The sequence below is a fragment of the Dermochelys coriacea genome, chromosome 2, assembly GCF_009764565.3.
Source record: "Dermochelys coriacea isolate rDerCor1 chromosome 2, rDerCor1.pri.v4, whole genome shotgun sequence".
In the NCBI taxonomy this organism is placed as follows: domain Eukaryota; kingdom Metazoa; phylum Chordata; order Testudines; family Dermochelyidae; genus Dermochelys; species Dermochelys coriacea.
In genome coordinates this window covers 223,882,025-223,901,559 of record NC_050069.1, presented here as the reverse complement: position 1 = coordinate 223,901,559, position 19,535 = coordinate 223,882,025, and the positions used below count along the sequence as shown (strand labels likewise).

At 37.2% G+C, this 19,535-nt stretch overlaps 1 protein-coding gene across 2 annotated transcripts in view; it reads left to right on the top strand.

The window, feature by feature from the left end:
• LOC119851029 (probable acyl-CoA dehydrogenase 6) overlaps positions 1–19,535 on the top strand; it is a 145,797-nt gene that overhangs the window by 114,529 nt on the left and 11,733 nt on the right. For both annotated transcript variants that reach the window (XM_043509291.1, XM_038390188.2), the window contains 3 exons: positions 9,018–9,124; positions 14,237–14,404; positions 18,322–18,495. In XM_043509291.1, the coding sequence (XP_043365226.1) occupies positions 9,018–9,124; positions 14,237–14,404; positions 18,322–18,495 (449 nt within the window). The remainder of the gene's footprint in view (positions 1–9,017; positions 9,125–14,236; positions 14,405–18,321; positions 18,496–19,535) is intronic.

Genomic DNA, 19,535 nt, shown 5'->3' with positions numbered 1-19,535 from the left:
ATTTATTTAAATAAATAAATAATCTCACTGCCGATAAAATTGGGAAAAATGTGAGGCAGTGTCGTGAAGCAGTCCTGCAAAACTCATACGGGATTCGTCTTAGGAGTGACATCGTATATAGCGACAGGTCTCAGAGTAGCAGCTGTGTTAGTCTGTATCCACAAAAAGAAAAGGAGGACTTGTGGCACCTTAGAGACTAACAAATTTATTTGAGCATAAGCTTTCGTGAGCTACAGCTCACTTCATCGGATGCAAGCTTATGCTCAAATAAATTTGTTAGTCTCTAAGGTGCCACAAGTCCTCCTTATCATATCTAGCATCCCCCTTGTCTGGTAATAGCCAGAAGGCTGCCATCTTTTGCTTATGGTCCAGCATGCTCAGCTGTATAGTGCCTTCGCTCCTGTTTTTCTTCGTTTTCTTAAGTGTTAGTATGTTCGTTCTTCTTTTGATCTGTTCATACGTACAATTGTGTATTTTAGTGCGCATGCTGCTTTCTGGTTCATGCGCTATCCATGCTTCACATGACTGAGTTTGCAGGTGACTGTCTTATGGACTTGGGTTGAGTGGATCTTGAGGAGGATACATTTGTGTTGGCTTCCCTCCGTCAGTTTCGGGAACCTTAGTAAATATCAGACAGTGCTGACGAAAGGATAAATAGAGGGGTTTGAGAGAAGTGAAGGAAGATATACATATATATCAAAATATTCTGAGTACTTGGTGAGCAAGTTATTTCAAATTATGTGCATATATGATTTTTAGACAATTAAAGCCTATAATATTCATTATATTTGCTTGAATATAGGCTAATTTTTCTCACTTTCTCAATGCCTGTCTAGAGATACCATTCTCTTTTGTGCATGGAGCTTATTGTCACTCTGTGTGTCCGAGGTGTTTACTCAAGAATAATCAGTGGTCCTGGGGGAGACAGAGGATAGAGAAGCAAACGCAGAGAGATGTCTGCCTAGAAAATGCTGCTAGAAAAACTATCTGCCGTAAGCATTCTGTGCATCAAAAGTGACAAACTCCGTAGCTTATCATCTGAGGACATCATCAGTGATTTTGCTCTCCAAAAATCACAAAAGAAAATGTTTTAAATTTCAGTGTTAAATTTAATGTCATGTGCAAACTAATATACTACAGGTAGTACTGCTTCCATTAAGTAAGATGGTCTGTGTAACTAACTGCTTTTGTGTTGCTATAGATATAAAGTTTTCACATCTACTAATTAAGAAATCATAATGAAAATATGTAAATTTGAAACTATTTTATAATGCAAGCAGGCATATTACAAGATGTTTTCAGAGTAGCAGTCATGTTAGTCTGTATGTGTAAAAAGAAAAGGAGTATTTGTGGCACCTTAGAGACTAACAAATTTATTACAGCATAAGCTTTCGTGAGCTGTAGCTCACGAAAGCTTATGCTCTAATAAATCCGATGAAGTGAGCTGTAGCTCACAAAAGCTTATGCTCTAATAAATTTGTTAGTCTCAAAGGTGCCACAAGTACTCCTTTTCTTATTACAAGATGTGTTTTAGTTAGATTATTATTCTGTTTTTACAACTTTTCCTTTGTATATATGCAAATAAAGAGCTTTCATGTTTATATATTCAATGTCCTTTCTGTGAAAATAATCAACTAATTTTTTTTATGATATGGGGCCTCCTACACTTGACATAGTTTAGGGCCTCAGAATGTCATAATCCAGCCCTGTCAACATGACAGCTGTTGTAACATGTCATTTTCCCAAAGTTTTCCCCTGTCTCTAAGAGCCCCTGCTCATCCTGTAGTTCCATAGCAGTCCTGTCCCGTAACAGCAACCCATCTAACCAGATTTAGGTTACAAGCCAGCAAAACACTTCAGCATTGGGATTGCTCACATGCTTAAAGGTATCCATGTGCAAAAGTGCTTTTCTTGATTGGGGCCATAATAAGGCAAAGTATCTGTAACAAGTATCTCTGAAAACTGAAGGATTAGATAATGGCAGCCATTCTGGAATAATGAACTATTAATAGCATGATTAATAATAAAGATGAGAGCTGATAATAAAGTCAAACATAGGTAAAGATAATAAAAATTACTATTCTTTATAATAGGTCATTTAAACTATTGTTGATAAGGAGACTTAATTGCACAGTCAACTGATGCCTATGTAGTTTTGCAGAGAAGGACATTCTATCTTCTCCTTTCCCTTCTGAATAACAACATCATTCATTTCCTGAAGCCCCATAATCTGAAAATGTGGATATACTTCCATGATATATACTGATCCTCCCTAAAAACTTGGAGGTCTTACTTATGGGAAGTCTTTCCAAAGAGAATTTCCTTTGCCTTACACAAATACACTAGAAACCTGAAGACAACAGATAGTAGCTATAGTTTATCATTTGATCACTCCTAGCACAGCTGTAGTTAATTTATTATACTGCAAAGGATAAAACTGTAGTCTTTTATAAGACTGTAGAAGATAGCCCTTCAGCTCTTCAGTTTGAATTTTTCTTCCAGTCAATATTGGATCATGTGAGCTTAAAATTTGCTTTTCACATACATTAGTGCTAGTAAAGCTGAATGTTTACAAAAACTGAACATGGAAAAGTCATGAATGTGGGGAAATAAAAATTCATTGTCGAATTCATATGACTGTTAGTGAACACATTTTTGTACTTTTGATTCAGCTCCACGGAGTATATATTCAGAATAATGTGTTACTTCAAAATGTAAAGATAACCCATAGTATGGAAAAGAGAAAACTCAGTGTGATAGCAAGCTCTGCTGTGACGCACTTTGACCTGGAAAGGTATAGTAAGGGCAGATTGGTCATTCTGAATAGCATGTTCATACATCACTCCATCTCAGTCCCAGCCTCAATGGTTCCTGCTGGATGCAGCTATACTATATTGCTCTAAACTAATTTTAAAAAATCAATCAGCCTTGACATAATTAATTACTGCATTTTAAACTTATTTCAGTATATATTCTATGGATTCTGAGCATAGCAAATAGCCTACTAAAGTTATCAACTATTCAAAGCTCCCCCCAAAATACTTAAAAGGAAGTCTGGAACAATCAGAAAGCATAAGCACCTTTTGGGGTTAAGCCTCCCCTAACTTTGGGTCCAATTCTCCTTTCATCATATTTGCAAAACTCTCCTTGGAAATTGAATCAGATATTTTGATATGTCAGGCAAGTGCACTACATATGTATAATTGGACATATAGTTCCCTCAAATTCATGCATAGCTGGGCATTGAAATAGACACTGAACTACTTTGGATGGGTAACTTCATATGCAAATGAAGGCTTGAAAATATATGTTAATTATTACATCCAGACTTAGGCTTCTAATACTGACAATTTAGGGTGAAATCCTGGCTGCATTGCAGTCAAAGGAAAACTCCCATTGATGCCAGGATTTCACCCTTAGTCTCAATTTCTCATTTCAGTCATCTGTGTAATCTTGGCTTAATTTGTTCATGTTTGTAAAAACGCTTCATGATCCTAAGAGGAAGGTGCCATAGAAGTGCAAAGTGGTGGCAGTTTTTAGTACCATGCCCATAGACAGCTGGGAATTCAAACTCATGCGTAAAATTTTCAAAAGCACTTAAGTTCCGTTTTCAAAAGTTACTTGAAAAATGACCACACTTAAGTGCTTTTAAAAATATTACCTAACATCTTCTTGCATTATCTCTAGTCCTCCCTCTACCCGCGGTTTCTTCCTTCCAAAATGAACATTTCTGACAATCCTTAAAACATCCTCTTGGGTGATCTTTAACTAGGAGCAATCCTACTATCTTGCAAGAAGTTAAACTGTGTTTTAAGGAAATGAGTTTTATGAAAAAGTAAACTTGTTTTCCATCATGAAAGATGGGTCAGGAGAAAAAAAATCAGTTATTCAGGCAAAACTCCCACTGTGTTGGCTTTGTAAAAAATGTCTGTGTTTCAAACAAGCCCACCTTAACAATCTATAACTGATCTGTTCCCATTATTACTTACTGCTCTACCCATTTTTGTGGTGTTTGCAAATTTCACCAACAATGAATTTATATTTTCTTCCAAATCACTGAAAGAAGTTGAATAGAATCTGGCCAAGAACAGATCCCTGCGAGACCCCATTAGAAACACCCCCACTGGATGATAATTCCCCATTTGCAGTTGGGTTTTGTGATCTATCAACTACCATGAGTTTAATCAATGTAATATTGGCTACGTGGATTTAGCACAGAGCTAATTTTTTTTCCAACAGAATGTCATGTGGGATAAGTCAAATCCCTTACAGAAGCTACCTTTATCAAACAAACTTGTCATCTCATCAAAATATGATATCCAGTTTGTTTGACAAGAACTATTTTCCATAAAACCATATTGATTACCATTAATTATGCTATCCTCATATCCTATATCGTCCTTTCTGTGACTTTGTCCAGAATCAGTGTCCGGCTAACTGTCCTATTGCTACACAGGTCATCCAATTTACCCTTTTTAAATACTGGCATATTAACTTCAAGGCAGATCTTGCAGTAGTAGACACAGGTTTTGCGAGCTCTTCCATGGGTCCTGTTATTGTCCTTGACATTTATATAACCCTTCTGGGGTGACTTTTCTTTGTTGCAGCACTGGCCTGTGCCCCAGGACTGGTCCTTCTCCTTCATTTGGTCTTATATCCTCTCATATATTGGTGTTCTGGTGACTGCTCTTCAGATGAGATTGGACCTACTCCTCTCCTGAGATGGCAGGGAAGTCTAGGACCTCTGCATAGGACCATGCAGAAGCATGGGGGTGAATGTCTATATAATCAGTATTGGACTCTGGGAGCAGAATCGCCTTGCTGAGCACCAGCATTTAAACAGGAAGGTGATATCTGGTCAAGATGACCCTAGGGTGGTAGAGGGCACACAGTAAACAAACAGGTTGACCTAGGTGTGAAGCAAAGCGGTGTGGAAAAGCAGTGTGAGGACTGACGGAGGAATTGTTAATTCAAATTGGGGATAAATTCATGCCAACCTTATTATGGAAATTTACTTTGCGAGTGGAGTTTGTAATGAGTATTGAGACCCCAGGTAATTGAGAAAAAACTTGTGTGGACACAAGGCAATTTATCCCCCCAAAAATCAAGTTAATCCAAAATAAATTTCATGTGTAGACATGCCCATACTAAAGTCACATTAAATTGTGTTTTACTCTGAGAATTTCAGAGTGGAGCCCGAGTGGAAATCATCCAACCTTTGATTCTCTGGCTGAATAGGCTTTGTCTAAGAAAATGTTCTCTATTAACTTACAATAAACAAATTAATTCTAGTCTGAACTGACCTGGCTAAGAAGTAGTTAAAAAGTAGTGATATTATTTATGTTTATTATATTACTACATAGCGGCCCCACACAGGATTAGGACTCATTGTATTAGGTGTGTTGTACCAGTTACAAATGACTAGACCTTTGCCTTTCTGATATTGACTAGTAGGAGACTATTTGGAATTGATATATAGACTACTTGACAGTGAATGAGCAAAGTCATTTAAATCATTTTCACTGTTACATGTTGTGGAATAATGCAGATGTGTCTAAGATTTTCTCATCTAAGACTATTTTTCAGCTTTATATTTCCTTAGATAATGAGTAACTAAAAGTAGCTGTTCCAGAGTAGCAGCCGTGTTAGTCTGTATTCGCAAAAAGAAAAGGAGTACTTGTGGCACCTTAGAGACTAACAAATTTATTAGAGCATAAGCTTTTGTGAGCTACAGCTGTAGCTCATGAAAGCTTATGCTCTAATAAATTTGTTAGTCTCTAAGGTGCCACAAGTACTCCTTTTCTTTTTAAAAGTAGCTGTGTCGTTCTTGTCAAGATTTGGTCCTTTTGAATTTACTGGTGTTCATTCATGATCAGCGGTTACATTTAATCTCACAAGGATTGCTGCACCACCTGTGTAAGGAGTGGTACCTTATCCCAGAAGACTTCATATCTAGTTTGAAGTGGGTTAGATGATCATCCATTTGAATGTGTGAGCTCAGAAACAAGAAAGCTTGATGTGGTTTAATCAAATACCAAGTGTAGTGTAAAGAACCAAGTGCAGCTGCTCATACTCAAAACTACAATTTGCAGCTAACAGTATGTCGGAAAGTGTCAGTCCTAATTAGAAACGTTCCTTCCTTACTAATTAATCAATTCACTTCAGCACAGCTTTTTTTCCCTCGGAGTAGGAGAAACAAGAATGAAAACTGTCAGCTTTTCTCCTTAGGAGGATGATCATCAGCTCTATTAAACCAGAATAGTGATGCACAGTCGACATATTTTCAGTCAATGCATCAAGAATCACATCTGTCAAAAAGCAAATTCATTGCTATTTAAGATGAATTAAGGGGGCTTTCAGCTTTTAAATGAGTACACATAAACAGAACTAAGAAGTGGATCAAGGAAATGTAATGGGATTTGGATCCTGCTGTGACTTTTTTTTATTTTACCCCATTTAACATCATCTACAGTATAATATTTAATAATTTCTTCAGTATTAACAGTAATGTTGGTGGAATGTCATGAATACCAAGTATGGGGCAAAAAAGAATAGATAGTTTCTACATAGCTATTTTGACATTAATGATTAATGTGCCACAGTTGGGACCTATTATCTTATACAATGGACCGGGGAAAAAAATATTCCAGCGGCTACAAGGAGCTTTATTTTTATATACATTATACATCAAAATGTGTTAAAAGAACATTAAGGTTGCAGAGGTCAAGAACTGAAATGCTAAAATTAAGGTGGCATGGAATATGCTCAGTTGCTCTGTGGGAATGGTGCATGCACAGTCCGGTCAGTGCTAGGAGTTGTGAGGAGCTACAGCATGCTCAGTGAGGATGGAATCTTTGGAGATTTTAGCTGCTAAATTCTAAGTCTCTACTGAAAGTGTGTGAACTGAGATTTTACAGAGGCTTATAACTTGGCCAGTTCCACAGGAACAGCACAAGTCACATCCCTGCCAAATTTCAACTCCCTTTTCCAAAACATTGGTGCATGAGAGTTTCTCAAAGAAAAGGTTGTCAGGATTATTTTAAATGGCAAAACACTGTATTTTCCCTAATCTTGATCCCAGAAACAGCTGAACTGTTTTGGCTGAAACTTTCAAAAAAATCTAGCCTAAGGCAGACACTCATGGAAAATATGAGCCCCAAACAATTAAAGTTTGGTAAAGTTGTAAGCAACTGAAAACCAGGTTTTATAATCGGAAGTGTTGGGCAACTTTTAATAACAGCAATGATACCAGCTGCACTATAACATATATTTACTTTTGTGTTTTGTTCGGTGAATGAACAATCAGTGGCAGTTTGATCATCCCTGTCAATATGGGTATATTTGGGTCTTCAGAGCACTCTTTCTGCATCTATAAAACAAACAGAACTTGTCCCAATGTATGAGGAGAAAGAGCAAAGACTCCACAGTCTGTTTCTTGGTGTTCCTATAATTGGGGCTGCTGACATGATTCTGGACAAAGTCACAGAAAGATGACATAGGATATGAGGATAGCATAATTAATAGTAATCAATATGGTTTTATGGAAAATAGTTCTTGTCAAACAAACTGGATATCATATTTTGATGAGATGACAAGTTTGTTTGATAAAGGTAGCTTCTGTAAGGGATTTGACTTATTCCACATGACATTCTGTTGAAAAAAAAAATAGCTCTGTGCAAAATCCATGTAGCCAATATTACGTTGATTAAACACATGGTAGTTGATAGATCACAAAAACCAACTGTAAATGGGGAATTATCATCCAGTGGGGGTGTTTCTAGTGGGGTCATGCAGAGATCTGTTCTTGGCCTGATTCTATTCAACTTCTTTCAGTGATTTGGAAGAAAATATAAATTCATTGTTGGTGAAATTTGCAAACACCACAAAAATGGGTAGAGCAGTAAGTAATAATGGGGACAGATCAGTTATAGTTTGTTGAAGGTGGGCTTGTTTGAACCACCGACATTTTTTACATAGCCAACACAGTGGGAGTTTTGCCTGAATAACTGATTTTTTTTTCTCCTGACCCATCTTTCATGATGGAAAACAAGTTTACTTTTTCATAAAACTCATTTTCTTAAAACACAGTTTAACTTCTTGCAAGACAGCAGAATTTTTCTTTGAATGTCACAGTATAGCCAAGTTGTTGAATTGCAGTTTCACAGATGCTGTATATTGTCAGAAGACAGACGAAGTATTAAATATATTTTTTTAAATTTGCAGAAAAAATGCTGTCAGTGGTTTTCCTTGTTTTCTTTTTTACCTCTGCATTAGTGCAGGCTCGTGGGAGATGTGATAGGAAGAAGCAAATAATGGATTTCCTTGCATGATTTAAAAACCAGTTTAAGATGCACCCTATCTAACACCTGTAGTACTAATGTTCATGGCAGGTGGAAATCCCCTGCCATGCAGCGGTCTAGCACAAGACCCTTCATACCACTTAAGCCCTGTTCAGAGGGTTTGCAAAAGAGTCTGCAGTGTGAGTGGTGGTATGGAAGACACACTGAGGAAATGGTAGGGTTGCCAACTCTGAAGCTGTTCTGGGAGATTTTTTTCCCCAACATGACATAATGTCATTTTCTTAAAATATCGTATTAAAATCTCCCAGATTGCTTTCATTGGTCACCAGGAGATGGATGCTGATTCCAGGAGACTCCAGGCCAATCCTGGAGGGTTGGCAACCCTAGGAAATGGTCTTGATGCCAGCCCAATGTGGATTGGCACAGAAGGCTGGGGAGAGGTCACTGGATCCACATTTACACAGATTTGGACACCCCCAACACAATGGATACAAAGTAGTTGGGGCTGCTATTCCAGCCAGAGGTTGGAATGTGAGCTTGGCAGATCTCTATCCCATCCTTGGGCTTGGAGGGTAGATTTGCTCTGGGCACACCACCCACATAGAGATACATTATATAAGTGGGTGGAGTGCGTTTCACCAAGAAAGACTAGATTTTATATGCATAACTCCCCTTCAAAAGTCTTTAACAGTCTGTGTTTCCATTCTTTCATTGCAGATTTGGTTCTGATGAGCTGAAACGACAGTTCCTTGTACCAACTATAGCTGGAGAAGTAGTGGCTTGTTTAGGAGTCAGTGAACCTGGAGCAGGGTCAGATGTTGCAAGTAAGCAAACTGATTATGCCTAAGATTGCTAAAGCTAACATACTGAAGCAAAACTTAGATGACATGGTGATGAAAATGTCAGTACCCTGTTTATCTGGATTCCCCCATCATTGCTACTACCATGGTGGCTTTGGTAGGAAATTTCTAGGAAAAATGACTAGTATGGGCAAGATTGGAAAAGGGGAACAGACCAACAAGACCATGGAAGTCTCTGAGCCAAATTCAGCAATGATGTAAATATTAGTGTAAATTATACTTTCTCATAAACTGGTCAGAAATGGATTTAAGTGGTAAAGTGGTGTAATTTGCACTGATTTGTCATTCAACAGATGTGTGAATCTAGTGTGATTTACTTCCTCGTGAGAGAATAAAAAAAAGCACAACTAACGAGATTATAAAGTAAGGTGGGGAGGTGTCATTCTTTAGGTCACTGCTGAATCTGGCCCACTGTTCAAAAGAAAAGTATTCTGTGCTTGAAGAGACTGAATGAGTTAACTCTCCATATTGCAGAAAATAGCCCTAGACCAGCACAGCTTTCTGATATAGACATAGCACTTGCAACACCTGCTAATGGAGATCTGAACTTGTTTACAGTGGTGACAACTAGAAGATATTGGGCAGTCGGCTGGAAACTGCATTAATGTATCATAATGCCGATTTCTTCCATTTCCTTTATGATTTCACAAACAGTGACTCCTTCACTGCAGATTCTGCTGTAAATTGTACTTTTCAACTGACTCCACTATCTAAATAAGTTAGGGGAGATAGTAATCTTGTGAAATACAGGAAAAGGTTAATATGCTTGAAATTATTTTCAAACGATAGTATAATTTTATAATGTCAGGGAAGACATTTTACAGATGCCTTTCATACTGACCCTAGAGTTTTGCTGTCGTTTACTGGTTGCCCTTTTGTCTTTATTTACTTATTGCACCTGCTCAGTTTCACTTCTCTAGCCTTGTCTGTGCTAGAGAGCGAACACTGCCAGCACCTACCCTTCTTGCAACACATCTCTTGTCCCAACATACAAGAGTGCTTGGAACTGTGTGGCGGGATTGCCAGCACAATTGCCATTGCATTTGTGAAAAGCTAATCTGACCACTACTGCATTCTGCCCTGCACTGTTTCAATGCTAATATGTACTAAAAGCCCTGGCATTTCATCTTTACTGTTGCAATACGACCTTCCAGCACAATCCTGCAACTCCTTCATTGACCACTCTGTGCAGTGTAAAATGCCTCCTGTAATGTTGATTATTTTCTTGTTTAGAGCTAATGTAGTTTGTCATGTTGTGCATACAAGTTTTCTGTAGTCAATGTCTGTAATCATACGCCTTTTCTTGTTTCAATACCTAAAGACTGTGTTATAAATTAAGGATGTATTTACATATGAAAGTTAATCTGGAAAAAGGTGGGGTGTGAATTTAAAGTGGAGTAACTGTTCCTGATTAACTCCATAGGTGGACGCTCCTATTCCAGAACAAAATGGATTGAGAATAAGGCACTGTTATTCTGGAATAAGAGCACCAACACATGAAGTTAATCAGGAATAGTTAATTAGGAATAGCTATTCTGGAATAACTCTCTATGTAGACATGCCATTACATTGTTCAGTGCATAAAGCAGCCTGTCTCTTGAACAATTAAATGGAACGTGCTTTGCAGAAAAGCAATTTGATATATCACATCTCCACATATGGATTGCTACTCCCACAACACCCTTTTTCAGTGAAGAGGAACCCACAATGAACTGGTACTGCAGTGCTTGGAAGTGGCACTGTTTGTGGATACAGTGAACAGATTTACACTGGCCATTATGGTTAGTTTAGACACACAGCTCTATTACAAACTACAGTGGTTCATTTGAACTAGTAGAAGTTATAATGGTACAAATTTATCCTGTAGACAGGGCTAATGAGATTATATCTCATGGTGGCTGAGGTTTCTTGGTCAATAAAACCATGTAAAATGTTCAGTTTCTAGAATATTTGCTCTGTCAAAAACACAGATTACATTTTGATTTCTGATTTCTAAAGACAAATATATCTCCAGGATCATTATTCAATGTTACATGTGGGGGTTTAGTCTCAATACCGGTAATGGAAATGATATGCCTTAATCTCTTTGTACCATGCACCGTTATTTTCTTTCCAGTAAATTGGCTCTGTTTGTAGGAAAGTTCACTGTTATCAGTAGTTTTATTTCCAGTAACAGAAAGTAAATTAACGTGAAGTAACTAGGAGGGGAAACACAGCATTGTCTAATTATTTTAACAAATGCCTTTCTGGTTAAATTAAATCAATATCAGAACTTTCTAAATATGGTTTTGATTTTGGGACGGAGTGGTGCAGATAGTTGGTGACTTCAATTCTCTGCTTAGATACAAGTTATTTATCATCTAACTTGACTGGCATAATACACTTGGAATAACACTTTGGAAAATCAAAGGTAATCTGTTTTTATTCTTAAGAGGTCTCTCTGTTTAACTGAAGAGGGAGGAAGAACACTCAATGCAGCTGAGAAAGGGAATGTGGGGTGCAAAGGAGGCCTTCAGTCACCTCTGTGCTCACCCCGTCCGGGGGGAGGGGTCTGGTCTCCGGTATAAGGCTAGTCTTCTACTTACCAGCTGCCAGTGGTTCCAAGTGGCAAGCGAGGATCAATCAGGCATAAGGGGGCCTTGGCCATGTTACTACTTGGCTCTGTTTCACACAAGGTTCCTTTTAGGCAATGGAAATATTCAAACAACCAGGGGGACTGACTTTAGGGCAGCCTAGATCAGTGGCTTTCAACCTTTCCAGACTACTGTAACCCTTTCAGGAGTCTTCTTTGTCTTGCGTACCCTTAAGTATCACCTCACTAAAAAACTACTTGCTTACAAAATCAGACATAAAAGTGTCACAGCACACTATTATTGAAAAATTGCTTACTTTCTCATTTTTACCATGTAATTATTAGGGCTGTTGATTAATTGCAGTTAACTCAAAAAAATTAATCATGATTAAAAAATTTAATCACAATTAATTGCAGTTTTAATCGCACTGTTCAACAATAGAATACCAATTGAAATTTATTAAAATATTTTGGATGTTTTTCTACATTTTCAAATTTTTTTATTTCAATTACAACACAGAATACGAAGTGTACAGTCCTCACTTTATATTGCTTTCGATTACAAATATTTGCATTGTAAAAATGACAAACAAAAGAAATAGTATTTTTCAATTCACTTCATTCAAGTATTGTAGTGCAATCTCTTTATTGTGAAAGTGCAACTTACAAATGCCCCTTCATGCTTCGACCACCATTCCAGAAGACATGCTTCCATGCTGCTGATGCTTGTTTAAAAAAATGTGTTAATTAAATTTCTGACTAAACTGCTCAGAGGAGAATTGTATGTCTCCTGCTCCATGGTTTTACCCACATCCTGCCATATATTTTGTGTTATGGTATTATAGGATGATGACCCAGCATATGTTGTTTGATTCAAGAACATGTTCACTGCAGATTTGACAAAACACAAAGACGGTTCCAATATCAGATTTCTAAAGATAGCTACAGCACTCAACCCAAGGTTTAAGAATCTGAAGTGCCTTCCAAAATCTGAGAAGGACGAGGTGTGGAGCATACTTTCAGAAGTCTTAAAAGAGCAACACTCTGATGCAGAAACTATAGAACCTGACCAAAAAAGAAAATCAACCTTCTGTTGGTGGCATCTGACTCAGATGATGAAAATGAACATGCATTGGTCCACACTGCTTTGGATCATTGTTGAGCAGAATCCATCATCAGCTTGGACAGACGTCCTCTGGAATGGTGGTTTAAGCATGAAGGGATATATGAATGTTTAGCACATCTGGCACATAAATATCTTGCGATGCCAGCTACAACAATGCCATGCAAACACCTTTTCTCACTTTTGGGTAACATTGTAAACAAGAAGCGGGCAGCATTATCTATTAACTTGTTTGTCTGAGCGATTGGCTGAACAAGTAGGACTAAGTGGACTTGTAGGCTCTAAAGTTTTACATTGTTTTATTTTTGAATTCTGTTATTATTTTGTACATAATTCTACATTTGTAAATTCAGCTTTCATGATAGAGATTGCACTATAGTACTTGTATTAGGTGAATTGAAAAATACTATTTCTTGTTTTTTACAGTGCAAATATTTGTAATAAATATAAAGTTAGCACTGTATACTTTGTATTCTGTGTTGTAATTGAAATCAGTATATTTGAAAATGTAGAAAACACCCAAAAATATTTAAATAAATGGTATTCTATTCTTGTTTAGCAGCGCGATTAATTGTGCAATTAATCACAATTTTTTTAATTGCACAGTTGAGTGCGATTACTTTTTTTAATTGCTTGACAGCCCTAATAATTATAAATCAATTGGAATATGAATATTGTACTTACATTTTAGTATATAGAGCAGTATAAACAAGTCATTGTATGAAATTTTAGTTTGTACTGACTTCACTAGTGCTTTTTCTGTAGCCTGCTGTATAACTAGACAAATATCTAGATGAGTTGATATACCTCCTGGAAGACCTTTGCATACCCCCAGAAGCACGTGTACCCCTGGTTGAGAACCACTGGCTTAGGTGATCTGGTTCCCCACATTTCTCATTGGTTTCATTTCATTCATCTTTTTTCTTTAGATTACCTAAAATGCAGTAGAGCAGAGTGGTCATTCAAACTTAAAGGTTGTCTGCACAATCCTATTGTGGTACCAGGCAGGACCGGCTCTAGGTACCAGAAAAACAAGCACATGCTTGGGGCGGCACAATTCCAGGGGCGGCATTCCGGCCATCCTTTTTTTTTTTTTTCTTTGGGCAGTTGCTCTCTCGGAGCTTGGGGCGGCAAAAAACCTAGAGTCGGCCCTGGTACCTGGTATTTTTTAATCTGAAATATGACTTAAATGAATGCACATGAACAATTATGATATCTTTAGCATTTGCTTCCACTACTCTCAACAGTTGTTGAGCAATGAGTGAATGCTAGCTGTCTGACGGCTGATGTAACTGAGAGATTAACTCTACCAATCACACCTCAATCACCTGATCCCTCCCATGTGAAAAGAACCTCTTATTTCACATTTGTTTTTAAATAGGTATCAAAACAACAGCAGTAAGAAAAGGCGATGATTATGTCATAAATGGTAGCAAGATGTGGATTACTTCGGGATGTCAAGCTGACTGGATGTGCCTGCTGGCAAATTCCAGTGAAGGACCTCCCCACCAAAATAAATCTCTTATATGTCTACCAATGAACCTACCAGGTAAGAGCACTGATTTGTTTTTCTTGCAGTTTTCTTTTTATTGCATTTTACAGCATATGATATAAAATCTTTTGGAGAGAACGTAACATGTCCTCAACTCAATGTTTCACTGTCAAAAAAGTAACCAAGCAAATATTCCCTAGGATGGAGTACTGCAAAAAAGGATCTGGGGGCCATAGTGGATCACAAGCTAAATATGAGTGAACAGTGTAACACTATTGCAAAAAAAGCAAACATCATTCTGGATATATTAACAGGAGTATTGTGAGCAAAACACGAGAAATAATTCTTCTGCTGTACTCTGCACTGATTAGGCCTCAACTGGAGTATTGTGTCCAGTTCTGGGCACCATATTTCAGGAAAGATATGGATGAATTGGAGAAAGTCCAGAGAAGAGCAACAAAAATGATTAAAGGTCTAGAAAACATGGCCTATGAGGGAAGATTGAAAAATTGGGTTTGTTTAGTCTGGAGAAGAGAAGACTTACAGCTGTTGTGGCAACCTGCACGCCACCAGACCATTTGTTTACATTTGCATGGCCGCCCATAGCTTCCAGTGGCCGCGGTTTCCCGTTCTCGGCCAATGGGAGCTGCAGATAACTGTGCAAATATAAACAAACGGTCTGGCAGCCTGCCAGCAGATTATCCTGATGGGCCACAAGTTGCCCACCACTGACTTGGAGAGAATATGATAACAGTTTTCAAGTACATAAAAAGTTGTTACAAGGAGGAAGGAGAAAAGTTGTTCTCCTTAGCCTCTGAGAGTAGGACAAGAAGCAATGAGCTTAAATTGCAGCAAGGGAGGTTTAGGTTGGACATTAGAAAAAACTTCTAACTGTCAGCGTGGTTAAACACTGGAATAAATTCATTAGGGAGGTTGTGGAATCTCAATCACTGGAGATTTGTAAGAGCAGGTTAGACAAACACCTGTCAAGGATGGTCTAGATAATACTTAGTCCTGTCATAAGTGCAGGGGACTGGACTAGATGATCTCTCAAGGTCCCTTCCAGTCCTATGATTCTATGTCACTCTGAAATATTAAATGATAGGTACAGAATGAATGAATGAACAGAAAGGGACAAAGGGAGGAAATTAAATATTTTGCAGATTTCAGCTTCTGATGCCAAAGCTACTGTAACATAAAGGTTTCTTCTGGCCAGAAATATTGTTTAAAAAAGTCTATCAATAGGCTTCTGTTGGAGTAGTTTGTAAGCTACAATGGAAACAGATAAGTAATTGCCAAGGACAAGATTAATACCTTACAAAACATCATTAAAAACAGATTGAAGCAAAACTCTGAGCAAAATATCATAATATCCAGTGTTTTAATCTTGGTGAGGGTCCACAAATGCTGTCCTGGATTCTGGTCCTCCACCACTCCCACCCCACCTCATCCCCCCAAAATGGTGTTCAGCTACATCCACTCCTCACAATATATTGTGTATTATTTTATCTTTATAGACTACATGGAGCTTTGTAGGATAAAAACTGTAAACTTCTGTGTTTGCCTTTCATCTTTCCAAAACACTGTTGAACTCTTTGTTTAACGAGTGAGAATTACAGCACAGAATTTATACTTAAATACTACTACTTAGAAAGTTATCAGTATATTAATAGACGTACAAGTTACAAACACTTTTTCTCCATAAGAGCATTTAAAACATACATATATTTCTAGGGGCTAAGTATTTAGTTTTACTAAGTAAATTATTTAAAGTAAGAAGTTTTTAATCATAACTGAAGAAACATGATCACTGAAAGTGTTTATATTGTAATTTTAAATATATGCCCCTATATATGAGCACATTTTCACTATTACTATACAGCAGTATACAATATTTTTTATTTGTAGTATACTCAGATATTATATTGTGCAATTTTAATAAAAATTACTTTTGGGGCCTCGTCAGCTATACACACAGTAATACATATAATACAAGATATTACATATATAATAATACAATAACATAATACAAGATGTAATATATGTATTTGTTATATAAATAATGCATCTGAGAAATGGTATTATTTGATTCATAGTGTGTAATCATGTAAATAAAGATTGTGCATTAATACATAATAAACATAAGGTGGGAGCATTAAGGTAATGCATTCAGTTTTAATTTTATCATTTCTAAAGCTTTGGTTGCTTAACCATGCAATTTTATTATTGCATTAACATAGTGTTTGTGATTTAATGTTACACAAGCCACTGCTAACACTGTGGTTGGAAGAGCACAACATTTATTTCAACCTAATCTGACATCATGTCTGCTATGGAGATGGATTATTAGATAATGCTAAATAAAATTATGGATTTGGGCCCACCTCCTGGTGTAAAGCTCATCCAATCTCTATATGCCAAAAAAAGGAGGAGTTCTCATATTGTTTAGTTTTGGATCTCTTTGTTGGAGTGAGTGAATGATACGGCCTGGCAAGATACCATAATTGTAGAGAAGATGCCATTTGAAATTAGATTGTGAAAATCCTACATATGTTGGGTGAAATTCACCACCTGAGGCATATGCGCCTCTGAAGTGGTGCATTGGCCCATCTGTGCAAGAATAAATTTCACACCTTGATGAGATGTGGGACTTCAGTGGGATTGCTTTTATGGCGGATCAATAGTGAGAATAAAGTATTTCAGTGTGGACCAAAACACATTTTCCCTGACATCTGATGCTTAAACTCTTTTCATAAAAGAGCAATTAATAAAGGGTCAAGAGCAATGCTCTCAGGAGGGTTAAATAATGAGCCATATGCATTTAGATGCCACTCAAGACTACCAGAGGCAGAAATGCTTTTTTTCCTCATGTGAAAAGAAAAAAAATTTCTTTATGCCGTTGACACTGTTTGGGGATTAATTTCAAGTGATTTAACTCTTAACTGTCCAGCTGCAAAATGGTCACTGCTAGCTGGCAGAAGAAAATGAATAGCTGGTGTTAGTTGCTGAAAGCCTCCATTGTATTCCATACGTATGTAATGTGACTTTTTAATGTCACTGGAGACATTTTGACCAGAGAAGTACCCTCTTTCCAGAAAAATGCTATCATTGCAACATAGTACACTGAAAGAGGGAAAGGAAAGTCTTGGATCTAGTTTCACTAATCCTGAAAATGAGTTGATATGACAACCTATACATTATGTGAGACTAATTTGCAGAAACTTATGAATTGGGAACTGCTCATATATTTGAAAGATAACTCAGAGGTTACAAAACACAGATAAAATGGTAGTATTCTTAAATATCTGTTACTGCTTTTACTGCAGTGTTGTCACTCAAAAAGTTGCATTAATTTCTGCTTTTTATACATAAAAATAACATAAAAGCTAACCTGATACTGCTAGATTTCTAGCGGTCCATTAAAATAAAGGTTTCAGAGTAGCAGCCGTGTTAGTCTGTATCCGAAAAAGAAAAGGTGGATTTGTGGCACCTTAGAGACTAACACATTTAGTTGAGCATAAGCTTTCGTGAGCTACAGCTCACTTCATGGGATGCATCCACTGAATGCATCCGACGAAGTGAGCTGTAGCTCACAAAAGCTTATGCTCAAATAAATGTGTTAGTCTCTAAGGTGCCACAAGTCGTCCTCTTCTTTTTATTAAAAAGGCCATTTCTACTAGCAAATCATTAATTTTTTAGGATTATGAGAAGTAAGGTCTTTAGGATTATGAAAATTCTGATTTCCCATTTAAAAATAGTGGCATTCTAACAGATAGGGAAGAAATGCTGTGGTTAAGTTTAAGACACTTTTCATGTTTTCTTAAATTTAGGGTTTTATTGTAGCCTAAGCATAGAAATTTTTGAATTTGCAAATGTTAGTATAGAACTCTCTCTTTTGTTAAATTAATATATATATAATTCTATATTGTAGAGTCTTATTCCCTGTATCCTTCCTAATCCATCTTTATTTTTAGGTGTTTCCATTGCTAAAAAAATAGACAAGATGGGTATGAGGTCATCAGACACAGCACAGATCTTTTTTGAAGATGTCAGAGTTCCCAGCAAATACCTCGTTGGGGAGGAAGGAATGGGTTTTACATACCAGATGTTGCAATTCCAAGAAGAGCGTTTATGGGCAGTAGCCAACAGTAAGTCATCAGCCGTACTCCTGGCAAGAGAGAAGACTCTTAAAAAATGACTAACAGAATTTACTTTCCTGGTGGTGGATTACAGCTAACTCTTGTGATTCATTTTTGTAAAATTGGTCATAGTCTAGACATAGAGAACTTTATCTTTGTATAGCTGGAATAAAAACGAAATGGAAAGAAAGTAATCTTTGGATACTACTAGTGAGGCAGTGTATAGTTTTTGTTGTTTGTTTTGGGTTTGGGTTGGAGTATTTTTATTTGTTTGTTCGTTTGTTTTTTCTGGAGCTTTCTGACAACAGCATGAGGAGAAATGAAAATGCAGCAGCATTGTGTATGGGCTGCCAATGAAATACAAAGATTATCATAATATACATGGAAAATAGCAAACATGGATTTACCATAAGGCTGCGTTCGGAAACTGCATGTAATGGAGAAGTTATAATTTTCTGTTTTTTCTTAAGAGAATTTTGTGGCTGTGTAAAGGTGCTCTTCTTTAACAGCTCTCTATCTCAAAATCTTCTATTCACCTTGATACAGATACAGCATAAGCAGTGGCAGGACAAATTTCCCCATGCTGCTCTGCCTCTGTGTCTCAAGCCTGAACTGGCAGGCCTCTTCTGTGGGAGTGAGAGTGTGGCTTAGTCTCTAGACCCATTTAGAGCTTGCTTCTGCTGCCATTGGAGTCAAAGGGAATTTTGCAGAACTTAAGCAGAAGCAGATGGAGGTTTTTTTTTGTTTGTCTGACTGTTGTTTTTATGGTGCCTCCTTTAAGTTTTGTGAAGGTGGTCTTGTGATGCAGACACTTATTGACTGAGAACTGATTGTGACAGCCAGCATTTATTAGTACATAAAGTACCACTCAAGTGCGAGTATTAATAATGAACTTAACTTGGACTACCAAAATAGTAATCAAATGGTATCAAATTTCAGTCTTTACTAATGCAGGACAAATTCAAACTTATGTCCCTTCACCAGTCTCCTGAACCATTCACTCTTTTTCAGTATTTACTTAGTTTATAGTGTTATTTGGCCCACTCTAA